This window comes from Strigops habroptila, chromosome 11 (genome assembly GCF_004027225.2).
Source record: "Strigops habroptila isolate Jane chromosome 11, bStrHab1.2.pri, whole genome shotgun sequence".
Lineage (NCBI taxonomy): Eukaryota > Metazoa > Chordata > Aves > Psittaciformes > Psittacidae > Strigops > Strigops habroptila.
This window is the reverse complement of record NC_046360.1, coordinates 10972875-10990637: the sequence shown is the minus strand read 5'-3', so window position 1 is coordinate 10990637 and position 17763 is coordinate 10972875. Positions and strand designations below refer to the sequence as shown.

At 40.6% G+C, this 17763-nt stretch overlaps 1 protein-coding gene across 1 annotated transcript; it reads left to right on the top strand.

Moving 5' to 3' along the window:
• The first annotated feature begins 4 nt into the window (after positions 1 to 4).
• On the top strand, positions 5 to 17325 carry LOC115614745 (melanotransferrin-like). The gene is made up of 18 exons (XM_030502026.1): positions 5 to 904; positions 2564 to 2700; positions 5228 to 5391; positions 6520 to 6619; positions 7667 to 7843; positions 8383 to 8545; positions 8651 to 8715; positions 9376 to 9533; positions 10710 to 10896; positions 11066 to 11214; positions 11424 to 11514; positions 11819 to 11887; positions 12185 to 12367; positions 12647 to 12803; positions 13536 to 13618; positions 14834 to 15018; positions 15341 to 15527; positions 16308 to 17325. The coding sequence occupies exons 2-18, from the start codon at positions 2649 to 2651 to the stop codon at positions 16355 to 16357; spliced, it is 2220 nt and encodes a 739-aa protein (XP_030357886.1). The 5' UTR covers positions 5 to 904; positions 2564 to 2648; the 3' UTR covers positions 16358 to 17325.
• The last annotated feature ends 438 nt before the right edge of the window (positions 17326 to 17763 follow it).

Below are 17763 nucleotides of genomic sequence, written 5' to 3'. Positions count from 1 at the left end.
TGAGGAGAGGCCGTTACCTGAAGGCAATATGTGTGTAGGGACGGGACCATTCCTCAGGGGAGATATGGAATGAGGATACGGGTACGAGGTTGTTCCTGAAGGTGGATGCGGTGTGCGGTGAGGGTTCTCTGGGGGAGTAGTGTCGGGACGGGGTCGTCCCTGAGAAGACTGACAGAGCCATTGCCTGAGGGGTATAGTGTGGGGACAGGGTGGTCCCTGTGGTATGGGGACAAGGCTGCTCCACAAAGAAGGTAAGTATGGTAGCAGGACAAAGCTGTTGCCCAAAGGGGGTTACGGTTAGAGGAGAGGGCTGCTTTTTGGGGAGCTGAGGATGAGGCAGTTGAGGTTCAGCTGCTTCTCAGCATTGCTGTTGAGGGGTAGGTAAGTCCTTGGCCACAGATGTGGGAGCATCAGGGATGTCAGGGCAGAAATTTTATGGGATGGGGGACACACTTGACATGAGACAAACACAATGCTGTTCCTGCAAGTGAGATGCTGCACAAGGTACTGCGGTAACATCTGTTCCTACTCTGGTGTCCCTTGCCTGGATCCTAGTAGCACAGAGTGGATTTCATAGAGATTATTTGGTTTCCACCCTCTTAAATGCATCCCTAGATATATGCATAAATGCTATGCATGACTGAGAAGAGGCTAATTACTATTTTCTGATGGTGCTATCACCCTATGGGGCTAGTTTCATAGGGTGAATCAGTAGGAAAAGATTTCCAGAGTCCTGCTGCTGTGTTTCCGCATCCTCAGCGCTTCAGGACATGATCCTCTCGGCAGTCCTGGTTACGTTTGTGATTAATGCCTGTTTGTTTTCCTGATGGGCCTAAATAAAGTCTACAACACCCTCATGTCATTCTGTTTTTAACATCACCACAGACAGCAGCATAGTATCTGTGTAAGTACCTTAGACATATACACGAAGCCTTTTATTTTTAAATTTGTAAAATTTGAGCAGAGATCCAGATGCAGCTCTCATGTAATAGTAATATTATTAGCTGGCTGAGTCGTTGGGATGTGCATATATAATGTACGTAATGGTAGGATTGGCAGGAAGTAAAACCTCAAAGAAGGTGGGATTTGATCCTGTTAGGTGCTTTGCTACAAGCATTGCAAGAATCATCAGCTTTGATGTCTAACTGCACCCTGCTAGTGGGCTTGATGGACAAGTTTCCCCAGAAGTGATTCAGGAATGATTCAGAGGTTAAGGTGTAGTTAAATGAAACACACTTGTTTATAGTGATTAATGGTCTGTCGCGATCTGATCTTTTTCCCTAGAATTTAAAGTAAATATGTGGACCTTTAATTATTTTTTTAATTACTTTTATCATGTGTTTTGTTCTTACATTTGTTGTACTGTTTTTAACATCTGACAGTATATTGTATGACAAAATTATATAGACTGCACTCACTGAGGAATAAAACATACTTCCCAAAGGGTACTGAGCTGTGCTGGGCCCATGCAGGTGAGCCAAGTCAAAGGCTGGATAAATACCACGGTTGTTCTCTTAGCAAATGAGAGAATGGAGATTTTGGGACTTGAGAACATTTGTTCAGGGAGTGCAGGAAGGAATGAGAAATGTAATTCCTGTGATTGGATTAGTGGGAAACGTAAACCTCAGCAAATGTTGTAGATCCAGTGAGGGAACTTATGAAACACAGAGATAAGCAATGGAATCCATGTACGTGGATGCGAAAGAAGGAAGAGGGGAATAAGGACTGTGAATCACTAGGGAAAAAGTACATAAGGCAACAAGAGAAATCTACTGGCAAAAATATACAAAGCAGAGAAAGTGCTAAGAAAATCCATAAAATGAAGGAAAACAAAATCTGGCAAGAGACTTTCTTTCTGCGGGACTCTTGGAATAGTGAATTCTTTCCTGAACCACAGGAGAGGTGAAACCACGTCAGCAATATTTCATGCATTATATATCTGTATATATTTTTTGTGTTTCTTTTTCCCTGCTGTAGAATTAATGATGTTAATCATGGCTGCTATAGAGTAATTAAGAGGTAATACTCCAGGCTAAGTATTAGAAAACAGCGAAATAAGCCTATTTGGATGAGACTGCTGTGCTAGAATGGAATGAGGAAAGTCAAGAAAGTCAACAGTGGCACAGTTCTGTTCTGAATTCTTAGGGAGGCAAAGGACTACTTTTTGTTTAAAATAACTCAGATAAACCATTATCAGGTGAAAAGATAAGGTAAGAAGGACCCTTCAGTGTTCTGTAGAGTGATACGTCAGTAGTTTGGACAATTCACTCAGCTTTAGAAATCTTTTTTTGTAAGATAGATGTCTTACCTAACCCCCAAAGGCATTTTGGTGCCTTTTGAAACAGGAGAAGCACAATTTAGTTCAAAAGCAGAGGCTTACATTTCTTCCTATGCCTGTTTATAACAAAGCAGAAAATGCACGGATATTTTCCATCTGTGAATAGGAACAGGACACTGTCACTTTCTCCTTTGCATACAAGGATATGCCACCCTCTGACTGGCTTTTTTTCTTAAAGCATAGTTTATCCTTGTTGATGCCTAAAACCCCTTTGCTATCTTCCAGAATCTTTGGTCATCACTGTGGAATTCCTGGTATGAGAAGACAGAGCTCAGGGTAGAGAGAGGATCCTTGCTGAACTGCTTCAATCATGAAGACAGTGATTTTAATTGTCTTAATCATCTTCATTTTGCTGTCTTCAGGTAAGACTGATGCAGAGAGGGAAAAAGAAACCTCTGGATGGGTTACCAGGAAACAAACTCTTAATATTTGCTTTGGGTTTGTTTTCTTTTGTGCTTAGAAGTTGCAGCTAGAACTGTGCCTGTGATTTCCATTTGCTTGTATTTTTCCTGTTTGATCATTGGCAGATGGTGACCCAGTTAGTTTTGAAGCAGCTTGATACACTAGTTTCTTAGTAATCCAGTGAAGGTTTGATTCCTTTGAATAGCTGAGATCTGTGTGCTCATTAACGCTGTCACATTGAATCGGTGTATTTCAAGCCGCTCCCCTCTAAAACTACAACGGGTTCTTTTTGCAGTTGTGCTGAATTAACGTCAAAACAAGTGGAGTACTAATGTCTGATGCTATGCTCAAAGAAATAAAATTGTCCATGTTTTAATTGTAAACATTATTTGTTCCTGGAAACATTTTTGTTTAATATTAATAGATTGACAGCCAAATCCTTAAGCATCTGGAAATGGCAATGTTAGAGATGTTGTAGTGTTTTCTATGCAGCTGGTCCTATTTTTCACTACATAGTATAAATGTGTCTCAAGTTACGTAACTGTATGATATTTTAATATATAATAAGCACTTTTTTTCCTTAAATGTGTGGTATCTCCTTGAGATGTATATGATGATACATTTCAGAGTAGGCATTTAATAGGAAAAATACAAAATAAGTCATAGTACATCCAATATAGAATAATTAGTGCCTAAAGCAAAAGAGGAAATTTTGTTGACGTGTCTGGACTTGCTGAAGATGTAGCTTTATAGTCAGTTGAAACCTACCAAACCCCCAGTTCCTCCTGGAAAAGGAGGTTTCACCTTCTCCTCCACTTCTAATTGTATCTTCTTTCTGCTAGCACTGTTTTGTCATTTTTTTTAATTGGTTACTTAGTTTTCAGCTGGAAAAAGAACTGACAACTGAATAGTTCAGTTCTGCTGCAGTTCTGCACAATGTTCTTGTGCAGGTTATTTAATCTCTTTGTTTGGCATCCAAAAATGGAGATAATTCTTACTAACTTCCTCTTTGGAAGAGGTAAGATTTTGAGGATTTTGTTGTTCATGTTTACTCAATACTCTGTTCAACACAGTACATGGTTCTTCACTGTCAGTAACCAAATTGTCCCTAATTTGTGTCTTTCATAGTGCGTGTTGTCATGGAAGATAAACCTCTCAATCTTGAGGGAAATCCAGCAAGTTACTTGTCATTGCTGAGGAAACACTTAGACAATACATTGTGTAAAAGCAGAAGAAGGTCCAGTCACAGAACTGCTATCGTAATTTAAAATAACCCCAGATCTTCACCTCCTGATTGAGGGGTTTGATTTACTCTATTATAAAGTAGCATTTAATTGAGAATTGGTTTAAACTTAAAATTTTTGTACTTCTCCTTTGGTCTAAGGTTTTCTGCCCCTGGAGCTCTGATGTGGATCTTATTGTTTAAAATCAGGCAGTATTTGTCTGGAAAGAAAATAGGAAGGAAATGCTATTCCAACAAAGCATAGCACTCGGTGGGAAATGTTGTTCTAACAAAGTATGTAGTTCAGTGCTGTGAGACACCTGGGACTTGGAACATCAGATACTGTCTGGTGGAAAAACAACAATCCCCTGTCTGAAGACTACATTCAACAATGCTAAGGCAACTTAATTCCCTATCAACACCCTCCCTTTATATTTCTTGTTCTTTCGCAGGCTTAGTTCTGAATCCCTAGAACTTTGTAACAGAAATACTAAGATTGGTATGGAAAAATTATGCATGGGAATATGTGTGTGTGAAAGCACCAGAGGAAACAGCAGAGCAAAGGTTAAAAGAATGGCCTGTATTGATAACCAAGAACACAATTGACAGCAATAAACCTGATAAACCCTGGGGAATGCATAGTTTACATCAAGATTAGAAGGTCTGTGCTATGATAAGGTCACACCATTGTTGATTTTGTGCTGATAAGGCCACACCACAGTTGACTTGTCAGGAGAAAAACTGCAGTCTGATAACAGGAAGATGGGGACAAGGGTACCCTGCATCCTGAGTGCCCTTTCTCTTCTTGCCATCCCAATGGGAAAACAGACCATAGCCTTAAAGATGTCCTTGCCTTTGTTTCCTCCTTTTAGGTGGCAACCTTGCTTAAAATTCATGGAGGATGAAGCAAGGAAGCAAGGAAAAGTCTGAGGTTAAGGATCATGCCATAATAATTGTTGATTCTTGAAAAATCTACCTAAAAATTTTTTGTTTGTTGCTGCCAGCAGTGTGACATAGTAAAGATTCAACAGCAAACATTCATTGTCCTCCACGTTGGGCAAAAGCGATCTTGGTTACACTGCTTGGGCACCTTTCTTGGGTGCCTGTATGTGGAAATGTGAGTGTGAGTGAGCAGAATCAACTTACTTGTAAAGTTAGGTAAAATAAAATAACCTCCCTCTTCCATAAGGTCTTAAACTGAGTAGGTTTTTGGGGTTTTTTCCGCACTAACTCCTGTAAATCTTGACTCATTTTTGATCCTACAGGGAAGAAATTCCGATGGTGCACCCTTTCTGACCTAGAACAGAGGAAGTGTGCTGAACTGTCTAAAGCACTCATGGCTGTGCTGCCCTTTGCAGCTGTCAATTCGTTTGCCAGGATTTCTTGCATCAGAGCCCACAACACATATGACTGCATTGATAAAATCAGGGTGAGTTCACAGAGATTTTTAAAACTGATTTTAGGTCCAAATCCTCTTTTGAAGAAGTAACTGGTAAACAGAACCCATGGGAGAATAAATAGATACTGAAATGGTGGTATTGCATATATGACAAAGTACCTAGTAGCTTGAGAGGCAAGAATTAAAATCCGTGAGTATTCTACTAGATGTATTCTTTACCCCAGCTCGTGTCCTTGCAATTACCAGGAAATAAGTAAAATGCTTCTTGGACATAAATGGACAAAACCAAACTACTAAATTCAAACTTGCTGAGAGCATTCTCCTTGCTTGTGGCTTTTGGTCCTACTCTGACTATAATAAATATTTTCTCTTCTCTTGCATCCCTGCTATTTTTAGCCCCTCATCAGTCTTTTCTAAAGTAAAGAGCAAAGCTTTTTTTGTATGAAAATCTGTAATTTGAATCGAATTAGACATCAGGCCTTTTTAAAGTGTGAGCTCTTGTAGCTGACCAGTTCTGAACTGAAATTTTCATAATGCTATATGCTTTGAAAAAAATCACTAATGAAAGAGGAAGATGAGCATTTGCTGTAGAATGATTTCATTAACATAGCGAAAACTTGATTGGGATAGAGAATTTCAGTTTCCATTTTCATTTAGTCCCAGTTGCCTTCAATGGAGTCCAAATTTGACCTGGAAAACAAACCAAAGAAAACCTTCCTTGTTGGTTCAGGGAATAATTGATTCCATGTTTTCATTCAGTCCTTCAACCTTTGTTAGTAGACTTCAGTTCCACCTTCTGGGGTATGGAAAGATTGTAGCCAGGAGGACTCTGAGAAGGATTTGGGGTCTTGGGGGAGCAGTAGGAGGAAACAGGGGTTGCCTTTTTCTTCAGTTGGCATCAGAATTGTGCTTTTGGATTGGAAAGCTCAAAGAGGCGAGAAAGGATGTTACTGGAAATGAACTGGAATTGTTTTGAAGTAACTCAGCCTTCACTGCTAACATTTCACCATGCTTAGTAGCATGGATTCAATTAAAAACCAAACAAATGCTTGTAAAAATCTCTGGTTACTACGTCTCAGGCAGAAACTCTTCTCTTGGAGCTGTTGTTTGTTTCCCTGTAAACACATTTGTTTTGAGGGTTTTGCTGTTGTTTTTAAGGTGAATAAAGCAGATGCTGCCTCCTTGGATGCTGGAGATGTTTACTCTGCTGTAAAGATCTATGGTTTGACAGTTGTGGCAAAGGAAATCTATGATCAAGGTAGGCTCATAAAGCAAAAGAATAAATTGTGCTTCTGATTTGGCTAACAAATTGCTGTAAGTGAAAGGCAAAGTTCAAAAATTCTTGAAAAAAGTCTATATATGTCATTAACTTTATAGGAGTATGGAGGTGACTAACAACTGTTGCTAAAATACTTAGTGATGGTTAGTAAAACACCAGTGGTACTTTCTATCTAGTAGCCTTTCTGCCTGTGGTACTGTCAGAGATTGTCTGTATCTACCCCTGCCTGCAGCACTGGTGTGTACCCAAGTTCTACATCTTGCAGGGAATAAGAAATTCCCTTTTATTCCATCTGCATCAGTTCATATACCGTGCTCTTTACTAGTGTAACCAAGCATTTACTAGTTTTCTTTAAGAGATTAGCTTTTCTCACTATTTAGTTCTCTCCTTCACACCCTAAAGAGACAAAAATATAAGATGGAGAATCTTGTTATGGTAAGATTCCTCTTCATTCCTGGCAGATCTGAACAGTGTCTGCAATGATTTGTAAGGTAAGAATAAGTAACTCTGAGCCAAAATCAAACATGGAGTAGAAAATACTTGTAAGACACGATCTGAGAAGGAAGCCAAATTAGCAGATGGATGTAGGAAGAGGCTAATAAGGGGACAGTATGAGAACAGAAGTGAATTTTGTTTTGGCTGAAGAATTGTGAAATCATAGTGGAATTTATATGTTCTGAGGATAAGACATAGGAGTTCTTTCCATTACCATCTGTAAACAGTGTGATACAAGTGTTCAAAAGTCTTGAAACAATTGCATAGGATGATGGAGCGGGATAACCTTGTAAGCCTTTTACACCAGATTTTTATGTTCTTTTTTGCACGTCACTTATATTGCTCAGTTTGACACAGTGCCACGCAGCTGGTAGGTGATAAAGTTCCTGGCATGAGTACCTATGTTTCATATGCCTAAGGTTATTCTTTTTCCTTAGCCGTGTTCACAGAAGTAGTGGAAGTCCTGTACGCAGATGGAAGCTGCAGACTTGGGATTTAGTTATTTCTGTTACATATTTTGTTTTATTCCAGGAAATTGTGTGTTTGCTGTGGCCGTTGCCAAACGAGGAACTCTGGATATCCAGAGGCTACGAGGTGTGCGCAGCTGCCACAATGGAGCCAGGTGGACATCAGGCTGGAATATTCCACTTGGCTTTCTCCTTGCAAGAAATGACCTTTCCTGGGATGAGGCACAACCTCTGAGCCAGGGTGGGTGATAGGAGCCATAGGGCTATGTCTCTGCCCTCAGCAAAAGGACGCAGGCAGGTGTGGAATGAACTCAGCTATGTGGAAATTGAAGGGCTTTGTGGATGAGATATCCTCTCGGAGTGTTTTTGATACTGGCTCTTAGCTCTCTTCACAAATTTTCTAGTGATCTCAAAGCAGCAGAATTGTTACCAAACCAGGAAATCTTTGTGTTCTGTATGCAACAGGGAACAACCCTTTGCAATATCCAACCAGTACAAAGATGGTTTTAAACAAGAAAAATTTGATCACGTTTTCCAGTAAAAGTTTCAAATTTGAAGTTCAGACAATGAAGCTGCATTTGCTGATTTTTAATTTTTTTTTTTTTTAATTTATTAATGCACCATAGTCCTAGTTATGTCCATGACATGTTTGGCCCCTTTTCCTTCTTCCATTTTCCCTATTTGACTTTTTTTCTTCTTAATGTCCATGACATGTTTGGCCCCTTTTCCTTCTTCCATTTTCCCTGACTTTTTTTCTTCTTCCCTCCCCTACATCTGCAGTAGTCAGTGAGTATTTCAATGCAAGCTGCATCCCTGGGGTTGGTGTTGCTGCTCCTCAACTGTGTGCTCTCTGCCAAGGACAAAAATCCTATGTCAGAGACAAGAACCACTTCTGTGAGACCAGCAGTCATGAACCCTTCTATGACTCTGAAGGAGCCTTCAGGTGAGCTCTGTGACACTGGTCCTGAATTTACCTTGGGGAAAAAGAATTTGTGAGGGAGGAAAAGCCAGATGGCATGTTAATAGGGTGGCATTTGTCTCTCTGCAGGTGCTTGAAGAATGGAGTGGCAGATGTTGCCTTTTTAGATCATCTAACAATTATGAATGCCACAGGTAATCCTAAAAACTCAGATGCCTTTTAACCTCTGACTGTAGTCTTTCCTGCATTGGAGTTTGGGGAATATGCCTGGATTTTTGTTGTTTCCAGGGAAAATTCAATCCTTGCAAGCAGTTCAGTGTATTTCTTGGCTCTCCACATAAGCCAGAAGGAAACAGAAGAGGGAAGAGTAAGTGAGCAGTAATTGCTCACAGGAGATTCTCAGGATGGGAGCAGACAGATGCTTTTATACAGGCGTTTGTTTTAGCCTGAAGTCTCTGATACAGCTGTCAGTGTTTGCATTACCTGAGTTATAAGATTCCTTTTAAAATTCAGTGTATTTTGCTGCTGGAATGTGCAGTTCCTGTTTACCTTGTTTGTATTTTAAACTCAGTCAAGATCTGTACTGACATTTTTGAAGGTAGCTTTAGTATTTGCAGGTAAGGATTTTTAAACAAATATACGTACAGGGATACAGCTAAAGAGTGTTTTGAAGTATCTTTGTCTGAGGTCCCTCTCTCTCTTAAGAGAAGAGCATATCAGAGACAACCTTCCCAAGCTATGTGCTGCCTGCATAGCCTTTGAGCAACCTCTGAAAAATGTTTTGTTTTCCATCTCTCTGCCTGCTGCCAAGTCACATCTCGCTTCATAGCTTCATGAGTGTCCTCTTGTTTCAGAGTCAGAGCAACAGGAATATGAACTCCTATGTCCCGATGGGACTACAGCTGAGCTGGATGAGTACAGCACCTGTAACTTGGGCAAGGGGCCTGGACGTGGCATCATCACCCGCCACAACTTCCAGAAGATCACCCATAAATTTCTTACCATGATCCAAGTGAGTGGGTATTATAAGCTGTGTATCTCCAGAGACAGGTTTTTCTTCCGTCTTTGTGTAGAGATTACCACCCAGTTTGCCTTTTTTTCTTGAGAAATTCATAGTTAGTGTGAAAAAATCACTAAAAATTGGTTGTTCTGGGGAGGGATCCCGCACTGACTTCTGGCAGAAGGTTTTACTTTTCTCTAAAGTGTTCTTCTCTAGAAGGCTGGCAATAAATAAGTCAAGTAAAGATACTATAACACCCAAACTGGAAAATGGCTAGTTATGTTCATCCTGCCCTGCAACTTGAGTAAATTCTTACATAGCTGCATAGGTTCAGGCAGGGTTCATCTTTATTCCTCTCTTTTTCTCAACTTATAAATAGTATCTGTTACCTTGGCACCCAGGAATCTATTTGAAGCTGAACGTGAAATGCATATTTAAATACAAATTTAAAGAATTTATGGAGCCGTCTGGCCCTTAAAATAGTCCAGTAGTGTCCTGGTTTTGGCTGGGATGGAGTTAATTTTCTGCTTAATAGCTGGTCCAGTGCTGTGCTTTGGCTTTAGTATGAGAATAATGTTGCTAACACACTGAGGTTTTAGCTGTTGCTGAGCAGTGCTTACTGTAAATCAATGACGTTTCAGTTTCCCATGCTCTCAGTGAGCAGATGCACAAGAAGCTGGGAGGGAGCACAGCTGGAACAGCTGACCCAAACTAGCCAAAGGGGTAGTCCGTACCATAGAACATCACACTCAGTATATAAACTAGGGGGAGCTGGCCAGGAGCCACAGATCAGTGCTTGGGGATGGGCTGGGCATCAGTCAGCAGGTGGTGAGCAATTGTATTGTGCGTCACTTGTCTGTCTTGGGTTTTATTCCTCTCTCTTTTATTTCTTATTTTTACTCTTTATTTCAATTATTAAACTGTTCTTATCTCACCTCATGGGTTTTACCTTTTTCCGATTTTTCTTCCCCGTCCCACTGGGGGGAAATGAGTGAGTGGCTGTGTGGTACTTTGTTGCCAGCTAGGGTTAAATCATGACAAATAAACAGTGAATAATGTAACCCAGTGTGCTTTGTCTCTGAGTGCTATGTTACAAACCATTGCTGTGAAGGGAGGGAAGGATGGGGCTGACTGTTACTGGAAGGATGAGCAGATTTGTTGCAGTTAAAAGTGTTGTTCTTGTTCTAGCACCTCTTTGGGCGAAAAGGAAAGGAAAGAGCCAGGTTTGAGCTCTTCACTTCAGCACCCTTTGGGGGAAAGAACCTACTGTTCCAGGATGCCACTCAGCACCTACAGCTTCTCAAGGAGCAGCTAGAGATTGCCTATGTCCTTGGTCTGGACTATGTAGCTCTCCTTAAGGGACTAGGCCATGAAGGTGAGAAGTCTTTTGGGGACCTGTAGCTAAGGAGAGGGAAGAAAAAGTTCTCTTTCTATGTTATTCCTCCATGCCAGGCACAAGTGCATAGACCTAAATGTCCCCTTAACAAAGAACAGATTGGTGCATAGGTGACATGATCTCACTGTGTTTCTTTCTGCTAATTCAGGCAGCTCTTTGGACAACAGCATTGTGCGCTGGTGCTGCATCAGTGATGCTGAGCTTCGCAAATGTGAGGAGTGGGCACTGAGCATCAAATCTTACCCATTGGTCTGTGTTCAAGCAACTTCCATGACCAAATGCATTGAAATGATCAAGGTAGGAGACTCCCTCTAGTCAGAGTATATGATAAGGCTGCACAGAGTGCATATATCCTTGCATGAGCTGGATGAGAGGAAAAGCAGTTTGTACTGTAGAGGAGCTAGTGGGAATGAGATTGAATTTCCAGCCCGTGGGGAAGTCCAGCTGCTTGGTTACACAATTCATACAAATCTTGTTTTTGTTATTTTCTGTAATGCTGTTGGCAGAGTAGTGAGGCTGATGCAGTCACCCTGGACGCAACACACGTCTACATTGCAGGGAAGTGTGGATTGGTGCCTGTAGCTGCAGAATGTTATGGTAAGTTCTCATGTGACCTTAGCAAGAAGGGAGGGAATCAAAAAAGTACCGTTAAAAATATAGTTACATTTGTATAGTTTGTGATGGAAACAGGAATCAATATATATGTCCAAATACTTTTCCCAGCTCTTCCACTAACTGGCTCTGTCATTTGATCTGGCTGTTTGTTTATTGTATCTCTTCTGTAAAAGAGACAGAGATGCTGACATGACTCAAGAGGATTGCAAGGTTTTTGGTGGGGTGCTGCTGTGTAATAGGAATGACAACAGTCACGAGATCCTTTATGGTTGTCTCTCCTCTCCAGGGGGAGATTGTGCCCAGGCTGCTGAGAGCACGGGAAAAATGGGGAAACTAATTCATCTGAAGCACAAAGGTAACAGGACAACTTTGAGAAGGCAAAAGGTTTAGATTTTCCTTCAACTGCCTCTAGGATTTAATTTATGTAGGAACGTATTCACATGTTGGTTTGAGAAAGAATTTGCTGGGCTTGGTAGGAGCTTTGCAGGAAATACCAAGCAGCTAGGATGAGAGCTTTGTGGTTAAGCAAAGAATGCACATTCAATACCTTAACTGAAGATATGTGACAGCATGAGAGGGGGAAGAGGGGGGCTGTACCTGTCTGGAATACTTAATTGCCTTGGTATAACTGGTTGTTGTCATTATTTTACAGCACTGCCACCTGTTTATGCTGTTGCTCTAGCTAAGAAAAATGCCAAACAGATTAACATCCATAACCTTAGGGGAAGGAGATCCTGCCACAGCCACCTGTATAGTCCTGGAGGATGGTTACTTCTTTCCAGATATGCAGTGAGAGCTCTGGAGAATGATACTGAGAACTGTAATATTGGCTCTGGTAAGGGCTGCTCTTGGTTTTATCTGTTGACTAGACCATGGGAATCTGAAGTCCCAAATTTGGGAATAAAATGGAGACGGGAACATGAGGATTTGACCAGCAAGTGATGATTGCAGTCAGAGGGTGTTGAAGCATCTCTTCCTCTTATCTGACTATATGTGATTCTTTAGCTCTCTTCTTGCTAGCTGTTGGAATGGAATTCCATTCCTATCTTTTCCTATGTTTGAAGAGGCTTTGGAAACACCTTGCCTTAATCTCACCTTGGTTTTCTTTACTCAGCTTACCAGAATTACTTTTGGAAGGCCTGCATGCCAGGAGCAGATGGAAACCTGTGCAAGGTGTGCATTGGAGACAGTGAGGTGGAAGGGGCTCGAGTATCTAGCAGATGTGCTGCAAGTCACAACGAGCGTTACTACGGCAATATGGGAGCACTCAGGTAAGCTTTCTGTCAGAGTCAGAAATGCAGAGTAATAGCCAGAACTGGCTTATTATTTTGCTGATGGTTTTCTTTGGAGTTGTTTGCGGTTTTTTTTGTCAAGCAACTGATTGTATAAACTTTTGCTAGCACTTATTTTGTTTTGGTTGCAGTTGCTATGGGATGTTCAGCTGAATGGTAATTTAAAGCAGTCATGAAAACACTTTAAGAGCAAGACAATGCTTCCAAACGTGTAAGGCTCAGAGTATTAGTACTGGCTTGTTAAAGAGAAGGGATGAAAGATGGTTAGCAGGTCAGAGGGCAGAGGTGATCTGGTAAGAAGCAGTGTAAGGTACAGGAGGTAATTAAATAAATGGGAGATAACAAAATAGTTGAAAACAGAGGCAGACAAGAATATTAAAGGTGAAAGCACTCTTATAAAATATATGTAATACATTTAGTTGAATTACATTCTCTTGCCTGGCTAGGCACAGGTGAGGCTGCATAGAAATTGTGCCACATCTTTGACTTGGGAGCTGCTTTGAGGGATGAAAGGGATTGTCTTAGCAAACATGTGAATACTGTCCACTGAGATCTATAATGATATCACTAACTTGTTCCATGTAACAACCAAGTAATTACAGATGAGAGGGATGCTCCAGCTACCCTGGTTTAGCTTTAGAAGACTGCCCAAACATCACTCATAGCGTAGTGGCTGTCTCTGATAACTTTTTGGTTTTTTTCCTGCACTAGATGCCTAGTTGGCAATCCCAGTGGAAGAAGCTTTGGAGATGTAGCTTTCCTGGAACACTCTAACCTCCTTCAGAACATAAAAAGTGAGATGCAGATATTCTCTTTTCCTTTGAGAATGTTCATTAGTGCCAGTTACTTCCCACACACTCGACCATCACTCATGAGGATCAGCTTTTACAGTTTTAATCTAGGTCCGTGAAGTTGTGTTTGTGACTGGAAAATTGCAAGAACATTCCTGCATGTAGGTCTCCAGTAAAGCTCAAAATTTAGATGCTTTTCACTTTTGGAGGGGAAAGAGGAAGAACCACTGATGCAAAGAGCAGTGTGTGTGCTGAGGGGATAATAATCCTCAGAGACTGCGCTAATTTTTTGAAAGCTCAAAGCTTTAAAAAGCAACTGATTTTTCTCACCGGCTCTTCTCCCGTAGGCAGCCATAGTGCATAGACCTGTTGTTTGTAATCAGAGTTTCAAGAACAGTAAGGGCAATGCTGTGGGCACTTTGTGCAGGGAGATGTTCTATGGCTTCCTCATGACAAAGCAACTTCCTCATGTTGTTTCACAGGCCCTTATAGAATAAACAGTCCACATATCTTAAGAGGTGAAAATACTGCAGATTATTTTGCCTTTCACAGTTTCTGAAACAATGTTGTTACTACACTGTGAAACATTTAATTTTCCCAGGGAAATACTGATCTTTGCAACAGTCTAGCAATTGGGTTTTGGTTTCAGTAACTTAAATCCCCTCAATCTCTTAAATCATGCCTACTGTTCTAATAGTAAAAATATGGTGCCTCTTCATAGAGTTGAAGAGAAAGGGAACCCCCATTTTGTTCAGCCTCATAAAGCACACTGAAATTCTGTTTTAGGCAATTTCAGTAACAGAAGAGACTTTCCTAAGGGAGGAATCTCTAAAATCAAGTGGAGGTGTAAGGGCCTGAAACCCACAGGAATTCATGCAGCTATGAGTGGCTTGTTTGGGGAAGCAAAGGACATGCAGGCTGAATTGCTTTGTTTTCAGAAAGTGATCTGATTGCAGATGAAAATGAGGCATGATAAACTGTTCGTATGCCTTAATACTACTCTGTTTGAGAGGTTCAGCTTAAGTTCACTAACCTGTTCTGCAGTGAAAACACTACTCTGCTCCTTATGTATTCCTAATAAATGACCATGTGGCTGCATTTGTTTGAACATATTAACTAAACTCCTTCCTCTCAATTTCAAACATTTTGCATGAGATTCACCCTGTCTTCTACTTCCGCTTTTAAAAAGGAGTTGCTTTCATTTCGTCTTCTTTTCAGATCTGGATATTTCTGGTTGGGCAAAAGGTTATACCCCTCTTGGCTTTGAACTCTTGTGCCCGGATGGAACGCGTGCTGCAGTCACAGAATGGGCAGGCTGTAACCTTGGCCCCATTCCCCCCAGTGCAGTCATGACTCGACCAGTCACTGTCACTAAAATCTACGACTTTCTAATGAAATCCCAGGTGAGACAGGTAACTGGGAAAAAGTTAGCATGTTATCACTTGTTATGTACGACTGCTGAAAACCCTTTCAAGATCAAATGCTTTTATATACTAAATTCATGAAGTGTCTTCAGATTCAATATGAATTAAGAATGTATGTAGGAGATGATTGAGAGAATAATTATTTGGGTTCTCTAAAGGGGCACTTTGGCACCAGTTGCCATTCCCCAGTGGTTATACTTCTGCTGAGAAATAAGCTGCTGCAAAACTGCATCTTTTTGTACACCAGCTAAATCTTGCTATTTGTGATCCAAGCTGTGGAACTCATTTCTTTTCTCTTTAGGAATCTCTGGGAAGCAAATTGGATTCTGAATTCCAACTCTTTCAATCATGGAAGTATGGTGAAAGTGACCTGCTTTTCAAAGACACTACTCAGTACCTTGTTCATGCCAGTCACATGAGCTATCAGGAAATTCTTGGGAAGTCTTTCTTTCAGCTGGCAGAATCGGTGTTTAACTGTACACCTGCAGGTAAAGTCAAGTTCTTAGTTTTGAGTTAGAGAAAAATGCAAAGCAGGAAGCCTTCTGTGCATAGCTATTGCCCTTTTGTTTAGACCAAATGGAGAAGTATGTTCTACATAATCCTATTAGTAACAGTTTTCCAAGGAATACTGTGTTTGGAGCTTCTTTAGAGCCTCTTACAGCTCCTATCCAAAAGCACTGAAACTGGAGCTCTGAAGGAACAGAGTAACTAATATATCTTAGAGTAAAGATGAGGTTCCTGAGATAGGACTGGTTTATTCCCGCTCTGAAATTTTTCCCTTCAGTTCCAAAGATCAGTTCTGGGAAAAGGGAATATAGTGTTCATTTGGATATGCCAAACTTGGGGAAAAGATAAGAAATATTATATTTAATTCTTGAATTAATTTTGAGATAACTTGATTTCCTTTTTAAAAAGAGCACACTAGAGAATGCAAGATCAAAACCTTTACAAATTTAAGGGATGGCTTTTTCATTATTTTTCACTGAAAGCTGTATGAAACATGCACTTAAACTGTCCTGAGTTTAAGTGCATGTTTCACTAAAACTGTCCCTGAGCCAGCGTCAAGCTGTTCTGGGATCTGAAAATCTGTACTGAGGTAGATGAAGATTATACAGTAAGTGAGACTTCTGTGAGCCTAAGTTAAAGAACTGCAATTCAAAAGGGGAATTTTACCTCTGTTCTGCTGATTTAGTGAACAGTATTTGAAGAATTTGTTATTTTAAAAGCTGCTAGCATCTCTAAGTGCATACTTTCTTACTGGTTTGTAGGCATCTTAGACTTCTGCAAACAGGATATCTGTGCATCTTCATTGAACTGACAGTTAATACAGAGGTTTTGCAAGGCATGTACATCATCACTAATATTGAAAACAAGGAAAGCTGAAAGTCCAACCCATCCAAAGCGATCAGCAAGGAACAGCAGAGGCCAGTCTGCATAACCTGCACAGAACTAGCATCAGCAATCCTGTACAACTACTGAGGAGAAATCAGCATTTGTGTGGAAATAGCAGGGCCAGTACCATGGACTAACATACAGACTGTCAGGAGTGGCACAGGTTAGTTGGCAGCAGTTTCCCTTGCTTATCTTATAAACCAAAATAAAATCAACTGACATTTTGGTAGTTGCAGCATTGTCCTCTTCCATTCATGGTTTGGTTGCAGCTAGATAGTCCTTGCTGAATACCCATATACGCTATAGGTTGTATATGTAATTGCACTCAGAAGTAGTCTTTTCTGCTTTTAACTGGGAAGAATATATTTGCTTTTTTAACCAAGGATTTATCCCAGTAAATAAAAACATTTTCTTTCACAAATTAAGCAGAATTAATCCAGCAGAGCTGGATGCTTCCAGCCTTCAGGTGAAGGAAAGCAACGGCTATTCATCCTTGTCAAAAACTCCAACCATTACTTTTGTAGTACTTTAGCACTTTGAATCTATGATTCAAGTGTCGAAACATGATTTCTGAATTAAACAACATTGGTTTTACAAGCAGAAACTGCCTGAACATTATATGAAGCCTTTTGAGCAGAATGTAGCATGTATTCATTTTGCTTGTTGTTGGATAAAGCTTTAGAGTGTATGGCTTTTCATAGGCAGGGCTTATTTCATGTGCAAGAGTGTTACCACCTTCTGGTCCCATGCACCTGAACCAGGCAAGGTTGAGATTTTTAATTTAAGGGAGGGGGAGGGCAGGGGAAATTCTTCACCCCAAACTTTCCAGTCCTTGTTACATCTATTGCAGTTGTATTAACTTCAGCTAGCAATAAATGGGATGTAAATAGTGAAGACAGGCCAGCTGCAGTGAAGTCTGTATCTGCCATATAAAGGAAAAAACATAAAAAAACCCCTCCACCAAAACCGACAGTGCGAAGCAGCAGTACTCAGTTGTAAAATACACTGGCAAGAATACCTGCTTTTAAAGTTTGTTCCATGCTTAGCTTGTCTTTCCTGTTGTTTGACTTACAGTCGCCCCTCTCTCCCCCTTTTCACTTCCTGAGAAAGAAAAACTTTGCACTCTGACCAGCTGCAAGGGTTTAGCTTCAGCTAAGAGTAGCTGAGGCTGTTCTCTGTTTCACTCGTCCCATTTTTGACATTGACTAATCAAACAAGAGAGAGAGAGGATGCAAAGCCAAACTCATCTGCCTTCCAGAGAAAAAGGGGAGAGCTAAATGGCGAAAAAAGCAAGTCCCAGTATAGTAACAGCAAAATCCTCATAATCTGTGT

What these genes read in the sequence shown, in the direction of transcription:
- LOC115614745 (XM_030502026.1), top strand. Translation starts at nt 2,649, where the DNA reads ATGAAGACAGTGATTTTAATTGTCTTAATCATCTTCATTTTGCTGTCT. An exon ending in TAAGGGACTAGGCCATGAAG is followed by an intron (nt 10,897 to 11,065) that starts GTGAGAAGTCTT and finishes CTGCTAATTCAG; the next exon opens with GCAGCTCTTTGGACAACAGC. An exon ending in TGTAGCTGCAGAATGTTATG is followed by an intron (nt 11,515 to 11,818) that starts GTAAGTTCTCAT and finishes TCTCCTCTCCAG; the next exon opens with GGGGAGATTGTGCCCAGGCT.